The 14,321-nt window shown below is 38.3% G+C and overlaps 1 protein-coding gene across 2 annotated transcripts in view; it reads left to right on the forward strand.

Moving 5' to 3' along the window:
* The window catches only part of ttll7 (tubulin tyrosine ligase-like family, member 7), a 271,036-nt gene that overhangs the window by 43,695 nt on the left and 213,020 nt on the right, over positions 1 to 14,321 (forward strand). For both annotated transcript variants that reach the window (XM_061975468.1, XM_061975469.1), the window contains exons 2-3: positions 3,799 to 3,983; positions 6,080 to 6,193. In XM_061975468.1, the coding sequence (XP_061831452.1) occupies positions 3,959 to 3,983; positions 6,080 to 6,193 (139 nt within the window). In that variant the 5' untranslated portion in view covers positions 3,799 to 3,958. The remainder of the gene's footprint in view (positions 1 to 3,798; positions 3,984 to 6,079; positions 6,194 to 14,321) is intronic.

The following is a 14,321-nucleotide window of genomic DNA, read 5'->3' on the forward strand; positions in this document are numbered from 1 at the left end:
CCCCCATCTCACCAGCGCAACAGGTGTGCCACACCCACGAAGAGAAATATTAAATCTTACATACTTTTGTCACAACTCTGGGTTATCTGTAATGAACTAAACCTTTTTCCACTCTGCGCTGGCGTCTTTTGTACTCCTTGATTTGACACAGCGGTCTAATTACTGGGCTCGTGCACCAGCAGATGAGACGGGAGCGCGCCGCGTTATACCTGCGCGCGAACGTAAACTGATCGGCTCTGATCATATAAGCCGACTGGCCGAAATAATGCCGAATTATATACATTTCCTGGGGTTGCCTAGGTGAATAGGGATGCGGATGTGCTCTAAGATAAAATATCATTGTATTAAGTGGGGTTTGGCTGGTTGCTAAACAGCCACGGTTGTGAGCTCGCGCGTCAGCTGACGAGACAGCTGTTCACCGCTACAACATTATAAGGCCGTTTATTGAAATACTCCCACACTTTTGACGACTTTTGGCGTGCTTTTTTTCCCTCGCTCGCACCGCTCGCATCATCTGCTTTGCGCTCCGCCATGACGGTAGTGTGACGTAAATATGCGACGCTTCAACGCATAAAAACGGCGTCGATGTATTTACGTAACCGATGACGTCGACTACATCGACGCGTCGTTTCAGCCTTAGCCGCAATACACCGCTTCCCACCTACAGCTTTCTTCTTTGCTGTCTCCATTGTTCATTGAACAAATTGCAAAAGATTCACCAACACAGATGTCCAGAATACTGTGGAATTTTGCGATGAAAACAGACGACTTAATAGCTGGCCACCGTGCTGTCCCAAAATGTCCTCTACAATCCGTGACGTCACGCGCTGACATCATCATACCGAGACGTTTTCAGCAGGATATTTCGGCGCAAAATTTAAAATTGCACTTTAGTAAACTAACCCAGCCGTATTGGCATGTGTTGCAATGTTAAGATTTCATCATTGATATATAAACTATCAGACTGCGTGGTCGCTAGTAGTGGCTTTCAGTAGGCCTTTAAGAGACGGTTTAAAAAAGAAGTACGAGGAGGAAAGAGAGTGATGCCCTCAGCACAGATCGACGGGAAAGAGGTGTATGGTCAGAGAGTGTTTAGGCCTGTGTGTGTGTGTGTGTGTGTGTGTGTGTGTGTGTGTGTGTGTGTGTGTGTGTGTGTGTGTGTGTGTGTGTGTGTGTGTGTGTGTTTTGTCTCGTCTTGTCTCATAGTAACAGTGGTACTATTGTATTGTTAGTATACAGGAGTTGTTGTTGTTTTTGTTTGTATAGTATACCTGCCAACTACTCCGGTTTTCCCGTAATTCGTACGGTTTTCATCAACCTATTCCGGGTTACGGTTGCAGTGATAAAAAATACGGTTTTTCATTAATTAAAAAAAAAAAAAGGGTGAAAACTACGCGAATTGCACCTTGTGCAGACAAGATTTTTCGATCGGACACGGAGGAATTAGCGATGTAAAAGACCACGTTGGGACAAAAAAACACAAGTCTAATGCCCTTGCTAGCGATACAAGTGGAAAACTTTCAACGTTTTTTGTCGCCCAAACAGATTCTTTGGATGTGATAAATGCCGAAGTTTTATTTACGGAGGCAATAATTGAGCATGGACTTCCAATCGCACTGGCTGATCACATGGGACAGTTAAATGTTTGTAATGCAACCTTTAAAAATCATTACGCGGTGATCGCGGTCCCAAAAATAAACTTTTCTTGCATGATAATGTCCAGAAAAATTCACTTTATATTACTATAGAGTCCTTTTAACGAATGAGTTTGATGGTTTATCACAAACCTTAAATGAAAGAAGTCCTTTGTTCTCCTGCACCATGCATGCACTTTGGCCTTGCTTCGTGTTTGGTGCGCAATCCTGTCGGCTGTATTTCACAGCACGACATACTGTTAAAAGTGTTTATACTATTTATGCTTTCAAGTCCAAGTTGAAGAAATCTTGTTAAATGTTGACAGCATAACTACCAAAATACAGAAGTATGTCCTTAATATTTTTGCAGTGCTATTTCTGTTGAAAAGTTCAAATGATTACATTAGAGATGTGATGTGCCACTTTTCAAGTGTCTGATGGCTTCAATTAATTTTCATTAATTTTTCATATTTTGAATTCTTTTGAAAGGCTTACAAAAAAACTACATTTGAATTGTAATTCCATGCTATTGACAGGACTATTAATTTTAATGAAGTTAGCTTACCATGTTTACAGTATAATAATTGTGATAGAAATGTGAATTTTAGGCACAGAATATTTTTTACAATTGAACAAGGCAGTAGATTATACAAGCTTGGACAGAAAGTTAATAATGACACCAATTTTTTTTTTAATGGAATTGTTTAGTACTGTTTTACCATTTGTTTACTGTAAAAAGTGTTTATACTTTCAATGAACAAATTGAAGTCTTGTGAAAGGTTGACAGGATAACTGGCATTAACTGTCAAAATAATTTCAAACTATTGAAGTTAGCTTGCAGAATAAACATGTCAATCAACCCATATGATTTTTGCTGTAATATTTTTGTTTTGAAAAGTCACTGTGACTGATAGAAAAGTGATGGTTTTAGCAACATTTTAACCTGTCTGAATGCTAATAATCATTTTGCGTCGGGGGGCGAAGCCTGAACCCCCAACCAGGACTTTGTCCTGGACCTACCGGGGCCTGCGGCCCCTGGACCCTGGCTACTAGGTTTTTCTGATTTCAAAAGTTGGCAGGTATGTAGTAACAGTGGTACTATTGTATTGTTAGTATACAGGAGTTGTTGTTATTTTTGTTTGTATAGTATTGTTCTTGTATCATATTGTTTATGTTAAATGTGGAGTGAGTGAGAGGGTTTGAGATATTATTAGCGTCTGCTTCATCCAACCCCTTTTCAAGCCTTGCATAAATGTCTCTGCCAAAATAAAAATAAAAATGTATGTTGTTGTATTGTGCAGGTTTGAAATAAATACTTCAATTCGATTCAATTCAACTATAAGATCTTAAAAATAAGGAATATGTAAGAAAAGCTTCATAAAGTGTAAGAAAATAGTGCAAAGTGTGAACATGCAAACATAGACTGCGTAACATTATTTTGCCCTGTCATTCTTATGTAACTATGGAAAGGAATGTTTGTTTTGCAGTCATTTTTAAAATATTATTATATCGGTCGATATTGATAATTGTTGACATTTTTTATGACCTATGGAAAATTAAGGAGCAGGAGAATATATTTGATTGTAAATGTAACTTCCTGTGATTATAATCCCTCAGCTATCAAGGCAGAAAGGAAACGTCAACACAAACATGGAAACACTCCAACAATGTCAACAAAATAGTCAAATCACATTGTAGACTTAACTATAAGATCTTAAAAATAAGGAATATGTAAGAAATGCTTCATAAAGTGTAAGAAAATGGTGCAAAGTGTGAAAATGTAAACATGTAGAAACCTGAGGAACTGTTTTCTTCAGGTTTAGTACCAGGAAATAATGTCTGTGTAACATTATTTTGCCCTATTATTCTTATTTAACTATGGAAATGTTGTTCTATTGAAATAATATTATTATATTGCTCCATATCAATAATTGTTGACATTTTTTATGACCTACGGAAAATAAGGAGCAGTAGAAAAATATATCTGAAATGTAATCTTCCTCTGATTATAGTCTGTTTGGGGGTCCTGGAGAGAAAATGGGTGGTTTTTCTCCTGGTCCTGGATCCAGGACTTGACAGTTTTCCCAAGACGTGTTTTTGGTGGACCGGTAGAAGTTGAACTCGCTGTAAAATCTGCTTTCTCTTCTCCTTCCCCGCCATGTAGGACTGGATAGAAGCTGGGCCCCTGCGTAGACCCTAGAGACCATGGAGATGCTCGGATGATCCGCTGGACTGAGAGACCCGGTCCACACAGCCCAAGACCTTGAGCGCGTCCTGGGAGGGTGCTGCCTGCCAACCGGGTCCCGGAGCTCCTCACACCGGAGATGCCCTCGCCTCCCAATGATGGAGGTGAGTCGGACTCTTCCTGCCTATATATATATATATATATATATATATATATATATGTCTTAATAAGGTTATCCAAAAAATAGTGCTCGATACCGTAGTAGAGCGCAATATATGTATGTGTGGGAAAAAAAATCACAAGACTATTTCATCTCTACAGGCCTGTTTCATGAGGGGGGGTACCCTCAATCATCAGGAGATTTTAATGGGAGCATTCGCATACCATGGTTTATATAGGGCACAGAGTGGGTGGGTACAGGCTGGCGTAGGGGCGTGGTGATTGGCTCATGTGTTACCTAGGAGGTGTTTCCGTCTATGGCGGCATGCTGTTACAATTTCGCTGCGCTTGTTGAGGGATGACAGGTCTGGACGGTAAATAATAAACAGTTTTTCTTTCAAGCATAGGTTGCATCTTTTATTACCACTATTGTAAGGTGTGCTGGATGCAAGAATTTGCAATGTTATTGAATATTCAACATTATTGTCTTTGAGGTCCCAAATGTGTTTTGCTGAGTTCTGTGGTATTTCGCAGGTTTTGGTTCCTGAAAGAAGCCTTGTGGTTGTTCCATCTGGTTTTGAATTCTCCCTCGGTTAATCCTACATATGTGTCGGATGTGTTAATGTCCTTGCGTATTACCTTAGATTGGTAGACAACTGATGTTTGTAAGCACCCCCCGTTGAGAGGGCAATCAGGTTTCTTTCGACAGTTACAGCCTTTGTTGGTTTTGGAGTCGCTCTGTCCGGGGGCCGACGGCTCATTTGCAATTGTTTTGTTGTGGTTTGAGATGATTTGTCGTATATTGTTCATGCAGCTGTAGCTCAATTTAATGTTGTTCTTGTTGAATACTTTTCTTAGGGTGTTGTCTTTGGGAAAGTGTTTGTCAATCAGATTGAGGAATTTGTGTCCAATGTTAGTTGAGACGTTTTTGCTGTATGGGGGGTTGTACCAGATGATGTCGTTTCGTTTTCTGTTCTTTTTTGGCTGGTTTCCTGGCGTGGGTTCCCCAAATAACTTCAGCTCATATATACATATATATATATATATATACAGTTGTGCTCATAAGTTGACATACCCTGGGAGAATGTATGATTTCTTGGCCATTCTTCAGAGAATATGAATGATAAGACAAAAACCTTTCTTCCACTCATGCTTAATGGTTGTGAGAAGCTATTTATTGGCAAACAACTGTGTTTACTCTTTTTAAATCAAAATGACAAAAGAAAGTACCCAAATGACCCTGATCAAAAGTTGACATACCCCAGTGACTTTGATCTGATAACATGCACAAAAGTGGACACAAACAGGTTTGAATGGCTAATCAAGGTTCCAATCCTCACCTGTGACATGTTTGTTTGTAATGAATGTGTGTGTATAAAAGGTCAGTGAGAGTTTCTGGGCTTCTGACAGACCATTGCATCTTTCATCCAGTGCTGCACACATGTTTCTGGATTCTGAATCATGGGGAAGGCAAAATAATTGTCAAATGATCTGCGAGAAAAGGTAACTGAGCTGTATAAAACAGGAAAGGGGTATAAAAAGATATCCAAGGAATTGAGAATGCCATTCAGCAGTGTTCAAATGCTGATTAAGAAGTGGGAAATGAGGGATTCAGGTAGACCAGCAAAGATTTTAGCCACAACTGCCAGGAAAATTGTTCGAGATGCAAAGAAAAATCCACAAATAACTGAAAACTCTGAAAAATTGTGGTGTGGCTGTTTCAAGATGCACAATAAGGAGGCACTTGAAGAAAAATGGGCTGCATGGTCGAGTGGCCAGAAGAAAGCCATCACTCCAAAGTACTTTGTTCCAGAAGTTTTGAGGCTTGTCTCTGTGCTGTTTGGCGTAATGTAAGCGGGATACTTTGTGACATTTGCGCAGAAATGGCTTTCTTCTGGCGACTCGACCATGCAGCCCATTTTTCTTCTAGTGCCTCCTTATTGTGCATCTTGAAACAGCCACACCACAATTCTTTTTATACCCCTTCCCTGTTTTATGCAGTTCAATTACATTTTCTTTATATATATATATATATATATGTATATGTATGTATATATATATATGTCATGTACATGACATGTTGTACATGACATCTCCTCAGAGGGTGAAGGAGGCGTCACGGTGGGTTGCTACCACACCAAGAGGAAGGTGCGAGGCAAGAAGAAGAAGAAAGGCGTCATCGGCGCCAACGTTGCTGGCACCAAGTATGAGATTGGTAAGACTTTCATTTTGTGCTGAAGAAGATCAGAGATTGTTTATTTTGGGGTGATGTTGTCATGATTACATTTTAACAGAAGTGAAGAAGATCAAAGATTGTTTATTTTGGAGTGATGTTGTCAAAGCAGATTTCATTCTTCAAATGAACAAAGTTGACTTTGCACTAGAGATGCGCGAATAGGCAATTATTTCATCCGCAACCGCATCACAAAAGTCGTCAACCATCCGCCATCACCCGGACCAACATTTTATCAAAACCACACCCGCCCGCACCCGCCCGTTGTTATATATCTAATATAGACGATGCAAGGCATTAGTGAGGTTATAAAGCTTTTGCCTGTTAAAGAAAGGAGACTGATCCAATGCAGCACAGACATTCAATGTGTGCCACGCATCTCTTGACCACGCATTCGTGGCTAAGAGATATTAATGCGTGATAATATTATTTATCATTATTATAATATTATTGTCATTGCTTGTTTTTCGTATGTGGATACCAACATTTAACTATGTATACATATTTCCGAATTGGTTCAACCGCCAACCGCCCGATCTATTTAAAATCTATTCTTACCCGCCCGACCCGGGGTTTATCCGTGGACTCCGCGGTTGTGTCCGCAAACCGCGCATCTCTACTTTGCACACAGTTTGACTTGTCAAAGTTCATTCTTCTTATTCACAATCTGTCAATCATCTTAGAACATCTAATCATTCATTTTGTACATCAGCTTTCATTTCATTCAAACATTTTGCCTTTTTTTAGGAGGCCCTGACAATTTATTTAAAGTGGCCTGCCGCTTTATTTTATGAGGCCCTGCCGATTTATTGTAGGAGGCCCTTCCGCTTTATTTTATGTGGTCCTGCCGCTTTATTTAAAGTGACCAGCCGCTTTATTTTATGAGGCCCTTGTGCTTTATTTTTTGTGGTCCTGCCGTTTTATTTTTTGTAGTCCTGCCGCTTTATTTTACGAGGCCCTGCCGCTTTATTTTATGAGACCCTGCCGATTTATTTTATGAGGTCTTCTTGCTTTATTTAAAGGGACCAGCTGCTTTATTTTATGAGGCCCTTGTGCTTTATTATTTGTGGTCCTGCCATTTTATTTTTTGTAGTCCTGCCGTTTTATTTTACGAGGCCCTGCTGCTTTATTTTATGAGGCCCTGCCGTATTATTTTTTGTGGTCCTGCCGCTTTATTTTGAGGCCCTGTCGCTTTATTTAAAGTGACCTGCCGTTTTATTTTATGAGGCACTTCCGATTTATTTTATGAGGCCCTGCCGATTTATTTTATGAGGGCCTGTTGCTTTATTTAAAGTGACCTGCCGCTTCATTTTATGAGGCCCTTGTGCTTTATTTTTTGTGGTCCTGCCGTTTTATTTTTTGTAGTCCTGCCGCTTTATTTTACGAGGCCCTGCTGCTTTATTTTATGAGGCCCTGCCGATTTATTTTATGAGGTCCTATTGCTTTATTTAAAGTGACCAGCTGCTTTATTTTATGAGGCCCTTGTGCTTTATTATTTGTGGTCCTGCCGTTTTATTTTTTGTAGTCCTGCCGCTTTATTTTACGAGGCCCTGCCGCTTTATTTTATGAGGCCCTGCCGTATTATTTTTTGTGGTCCTGCCGCTTTATTTTGAGGCCCTGTCGCTTTATTTAAAGTGACCTGCCGTTTTATTTTATGAGGCACTTCCGATTTATTTTATGAGGCCCTGCCGATTTATTTTATGAGGGCCTGTTGCTTTATTTAAAGTGACCTACCGCTTCATTTTATGAGGCCCTTGTGCTTTATTTTTTGTGGTCCTGCCGTTTTATTTTTTGTAGTCCTGCCGCTTTATTTTACGAGGCCCTGCTGCTTTATTTTATGAGGCCCTGCCGATTTATTTTATGAGGTCCTATTGCTTTATTTAAAGTGACCAGCTGCTTTATTTTATGAGGCCCTTGTGCTTTATTATTTGTGGTCCTGCCGTTTTATTTTTTGTAGTCCTGCCGCTTTATTTTACGAGGCCCTGCCGCTTTATTTTATGAGGCCTTGCCGTATTATTTTTTGTGGTCCTGCCGCTTTATTTTGAGGCCCTGTCGCTTTATTTAAAGTGACCTGCCGTTTTATTTTATGAGGCACTTCCGATTTATTTTATGAGGCCCTGCCGATTTATTTTATGAGGGCCTGTTGCTTTATTTAAAGTGACCTACCGCTTCATTTTATGAGGCCCTTGTGCTTTATTTTTTGTGGTCCTGCCGTTTTATTTTTTGTAGTCCTGCCGCTTTATTTTACGAGGCCCTGCTGCTTTATTTTATGAGGCCCTGCCGATTTATTTTATGAGGTCCTATTGCTTTATTTAAAGTGACCAGCTGCTTTATTTTATGAGGCCCTTGTGTATTATTATTTGTGGTCCTGCCGTTTTATTTTTTGTAGTCCTGCCGCATTATTTTACGAGGCCCTGCCGCTTTATTTTATGAGGCCCTGCCGTATTATTTTTTGTGGTCCTGCCGCTTTATTTTGAGGCCCTGTCGCTTTATTTAAAGTGACCTGCCATTTTATTTTATGAGGCACTTCCGATTTATTTTATGAGGCCCTGACGATTTATTTTATGAGGGCCTGTTGCTTTATTTAAAGAGACCTGCCGCTTCATTTTATGAGGCCCTTGTGCTTTATTTTTTGTGGTCCTGCCGTTTTATTTTTTGTGGATGCCGCTTTATTTTACGAGGCCCTGCCGCTTTATTTTATGAGGCCCTGCTGCTTTATTTTATGAGGCCCTGCCGATTTATTTTATGAGGTCCTATTGCTTTATTTAAAGGGACGAGCTGCTTTATTTTATGAGGCCCTTGTGCTTTATTATTTGTGGTCCTGCCGCTTTATTTTACGAGGCCCTGCCACTTTATTTTATGAGGCCCTGCCGTATTATTTTTTGTGGTCCTGCCGCTTTATTTTGAGACCCTGTCGCTTTATTTAAAGTGACCTGCCGTTTTATTTTATGAGGCCCTTCAGCTTTATTTTATGAGGCCCTGCCGATTTATTTTATGAGGTCTTATTGCTTTATTTAAAGTGACCAGCCGCTTTATTTTATGAGGCCTTTGTGCTTTATTTTTTGTGGTCCTGCCGTTTTATTTTTTGTAGTCCTGCCGTTTTATTTTACGAGGCCCTGCCGCTTTATTTTATGAGGCCTTGCCGCTTTATTTTATGAGGCACTTCCGCTTTATTTTATGAGGCCCTGCCGATTTATTTTATGAGGCCCTGTTGCTTTATTTAAAGTGACCTGTCGCTTCATTTTATGAGGCCCTTGTGCTTTATTTTTTGTGGTCCTGCCGTTTAATTTTTTGTGGTCCTGCCGCTTTATTTTATGAGGCCCTGCCGCATTATTTTATGAGGCCTTGCCGCTTTATTTTATGAGGCCCTGCCGCATTTTATGAGGCCTTGCCGCTTTATTTTATGAGGCCCTGTTGCTTTATTTAAATTGACCTGTCGCTTCATTTTATGAGGCCCTTGTGCTTTATTTTTTGTGGTCCTGCCGCTTTATTTTGAGGCCATATCGCTTTATTTAAAGTGACCTGCTGTTTTATTTTATGAGGCCCTTCAGCTTTATTTTATGAGGCCCTGCCGATTTATTTTATGAGGCCCTGTTGCTTTATTTAAATTGACCTGTCGCTTCATTTTATGAGGCCCTTGTGCTTTATTTTTTGTGGTCCTGCCGTTTAATTTTTTGTGGTCCTGCCGCTTTATTTTATGAGGCCCTGCCGCATTATTTTATGAGGCCTTGCCGCTTTATTTTATGAGGCCCTGCCGCATTTTATGAGGCCTTGCCGCTTTATTTTATGAGGCCCTGCCGTTTTATTTTTTGTGGTCCTGCCGCTTTATTTTGAGGCCCTGTCGCTTTATTTAAAGTGACTTGCTGTTTTATTTTATGAGGCCCTTCAGCTTTATTTTATGAGGCCCTGCCGATTTATTTTATGAGGCCCTGCCGTTTTATTTTTGTGGTCCTGCCGATTTATTTTATGAGGCCCTGTCGCTTTATTTTATGAGGCCATGCCGCTTTATTTTATGAGGCCTTGCCGCTTTATTTTATGAGGCCCTGCCGTTTTATTTTTTGTGGTCCTGCCGCTTTATTTTGAGGCCCTGTCACTTTATTCAAAGTGACCTGCCGTTTTATTTTATGAGACCCTTCAGCTTTATTTTATGAGGCCCTGCCGTTTTATTTTATGAGGCCCTTCAGCTTTATTTTATGAGGCCTTGCCGATTTATTTTATGAGGCCTTGCTGCTTTATTTTATGAGGCCCTGCCGCTTTATTTTATGAGGCCATGCCACTTTATTTTATGAGGCCTTGCCGCTTTATTTTGAGGCCCTGTCGCTTTATTTAAAGTGACCTGCCGATTTATTTTAGGATGCCCTGCCGATTTATTTTATGAGGCCCTTCCACTTTATTTTATGTGGTCCTGCCGTTTTGTTTTATGAGGCCCTGTTGCTTTATTTAAAGTGACCTGCTGCTTAATTTTTGAGGGCCTGTCGCTTTATTTAAAGTGACCTGCCGTTTTATTTAATGAGGCCCTTACACTTTATTTTTTGTGGTCCTGTTGCTTTTTTTTTTGTGGTCCGTCAGCTCATTTAAATTGGCCCACCACATCATTTAATGTCGTCCGCCACATCCTTTTATGAGGCCCCGCGTTCATTTTAATGTGGTTTGCTGCATAATTAAAGGTGGCCCGCTGCTTGATTGTGACCAACAAGTATGTGCTCCAATCACTCTATCACAAAGAAATAAGAGTTGATTGTAAAGTCAAGACAGCCATGATATGATGTTCTATACAAGTCTATGTAGACTTTAGACCAGGACTGTAGGACTATTATTCTAACCCAGTTTCTGTGTCTTCAAGGTTATGTACTATTATTGTTGGGTTGTTTTTCTGAGAATAACCCATTCTTGGGTTGGAGGATTTTTTTTCCTCCTATTAAAAAGTGTTTTTTTTCCTTTAAAGGGAATACATAATGGAGTACTCTCCATAACATTATTTTTAATCACACATTTTATGTACATGAAGTGCGTCCTTTACCCTTTCCCTGTCCTTCCGAGACGGCCTCAAGCAGCACCGTCAGCAGTCCTGACATGCGCGGCTATATTGCGCGGCGCCAGAGCTCTCAGGGGTGAATTACAACTTTGGAAAGCGTGGAGTCAGCAGGAGAAATGTGGGCATGTAGATGGAAGTCCAGCTGTGAATCGCCGTGGTGAGGGCCTCACGCCGGCCCTTCTGGGCGCACACCTGGGCTGTTTCCACCAGAAATCGACACTAAACGGTGCTTCCTTTTCTTTTGGAATGGCCTGAATTACCCACAAAGAAGGATTGGCCTGATGCATTTACCAGGGGTGTCCCAAATATGAAACTCTAAAAGGTATGCAATTTCATGCAGTAAATACCGTATTTTCCAGACGGTAAAGCGCATTTGTATATAAGCCACACCCACTAAATTTCAGAAAAAAAGAATCCATGTATTAGTCGCAGATTTATACGTTGTAAACATTAGTTATTTACACAGAAATATTCTGTAAGTGTTTATTAACATACCTTAATGCAGTGGTTCTCAAACTTTTTTTGTCATCCCCCACTTTGGACAAGGGGAGTTTTCAAGCCCCACCTGCCCCCATCACCCCAACAGAGCGCTAATGTCAAGCTTTAACATTTTCAAATTTATTGAACATCAAGTTGTATACATTCAAACTCAATAACATAAAATAACATTAAGTTCAATAATAAATAAAATAACTGTGCAGCTGTGGTATAACTTGCATCAAGTTCAATAATAAATCAAAAAAAGTGTTATAACTTGCATCACGTTCAATAATAAATCAAAAAAACTGTTATAACTTGCATCAAGTTCAATAATAAATCAAAAAAAGTGTTATAACTTGCATCACGTTCAATAATAAATCAAAAAAAGTGTTATAACTTGCATCAAGTTCAATAATAAATCAAATAAGTGTTATAACATGCATCAAGTTCAATAATAAATCAAAAAAAGTGTTATAACTTGCATCAAGTTCAATAATAAATAAAAAAAGTGTTATAACTTGCATCAAGTTCAATAGTAAATCAAAAAGTGTTATAACTTGCATCACGTTCATTAATAAATCAAAAAAAGTGTTATAACTTGCATCAAGTTCAATAATAAATCAAATAACTTGCATCAAGTTCAATAATAAATCAAAAAAAATGTTATAACTTGCATCAAGTTCAATAATGAATAAAACAAAAGTGTTATAACTTGCATCAAGTTCAATAATAAAAAAAAAGTGTTATAACTTGCATCAAGTTCAATAATAAATCAAATAAAAGTGTTATAACTTGCATCAAGTTCAACAATAAATCAAATAACTTGCATCAAGTTCAATAATAAATCAAAAAAAGTGTTATAACTTGCATCAAGTTCAATAATAAATAAAACAAAAGTGTTATAACTTGCATCAAGTTCAATAATAAATCAAAAAAAGTGTTATAACTTGCATCAAGTTCAATAATAAATCAAAAAAAGTGTTATAACTTGCATCACGTTCAATAATAAATCAAAAAAAGTGTTATAACTTGCATCAAGTTCAATAATAAATCAAATAACTTGCATCAAGTTCAATAATAAATCAAAAAAAGTGTTATAACTTGCATCAAGTTCAATAATAAATTAAATAAAAGTGTTATAACTTGCATCAAGTTCAATAATAAATCAAAAAGTGTTATAACTTGCATCACGTTCATTAATAAATCAAAAAAAGTGTTATAACTTGCATCAAGTTCAATAATAAATCAAAAAAAGTGTTATAACTTGCATCAAGTTCAATAATGAATAAAACAAAAGTGTTATAACTTGCATCAAGTTCAATAATAAAAAAAAAGTGTTATAACTTGCATCAAGTTCAATAACAAATCAAATAAAAGTGTTATAACTTGCATCAAGTTCAATAATAAATCAAATAACTTGCATCAAGTTCAATAATAAATCAAAAAAAGTGTTATAACTTGCATCAAGTTCAATAATAAATAAAACAAAAGTGTTATAACTTGCATCAAGTTCAATAATAAATCAAAAAAAGTGTTATAACTTGCATCAAGTTCAATAATGAATAAAACAAAAGTGTTATAACTTGCATCAAGTTCAATAATAAAAAAAAAAGTGTTATAACTTGCATCAAGTTCAATAATAAATCAAATAAAAGTGTTATAACTTGCATCAAGTTCAATAATAAATCAAATAACTTGCATCAAGTTCAATAATAAATAAAAAAAAGTGTTATAACTTGCATCAAGTTCAATAATGAATAAAACAAAAGTGTTATAACTTGCATCAAGTTCAATAATAAAAAAAAAGTTATAACTTGCATCAAGTTCAATAATAAATCAAATAAAAGTGTTATGACTTGCATCAAGTTCAATAATAAATCAAATAACTTGCATCAAGTTCAATAATAAATCAAAAAAAGTGTTATAACTTGCATCAAGTTCAATAATAAATAAAAAAAAGTGTTATAACTTGCATCAAGTTCAATAATAAATCAAATAACTTGCATCAAGTTCAATAATAAATACAATAAAAGTGCCACTTTGCAATCTTTGCAAAAAAAAAGGAGGAGCTATGCATTTGGCAAGACAGGGCAAGTGACAGCACTTTCCTCCGGGAGAGCCACCTTGCTTCACTGTGAAACAGCACGGCTGTATGATCAGCTCCCATTTCCTCACACAGTGCAGAGAACAGTCGCGCTTTCAGTGGTCGTGTTTTGATCAAATTTACCGCGCTCACAACATCTGTTAAAACCTCATTGAGTTCGGGGCTGAGCTGCCTTGACGCGAGTGCTTCCCGGTGAATGACACAGTGTGTGCCCGTCACATTTTTGTTTCTCTGCAGGCGCTGGCTCTGGCTCGACGACCTTTGAGGTGCGAGTCACAAATGTATATATTTGTGTAATTGTGGTCCGCACATTAGCCTGCTACCCATCCGCGCGAAAGTTTGTTCCGCTTAGCCCCGCCCCCATTAGTTACTGTTGCTATGTCTGTCAAACTTTCGCTCGTACCGAGAAATATAAAGCCTACAGTAAAAATAAGTACCGGTAATTTCCATTTATTTATATAGCGGATTTCACAGACAGAATCACAAAGTGA

Source organism: Nerophis lumbriciformis, linkage group LG14 (assembly GCF_033978685.3).
Source record: "Nerophis lumbriciformis linkage group LG14, RoL_Nlum_v2.1, whole genome shotgun sequence".
NCBI classification, from domain to species: domain Eukaryota; kingdom Metazoa; phylum Chordata; class Actinopteri; order Syngnathiformes; family Syngnathidae; genus Nerophis; species Nerophis lumbriciformis.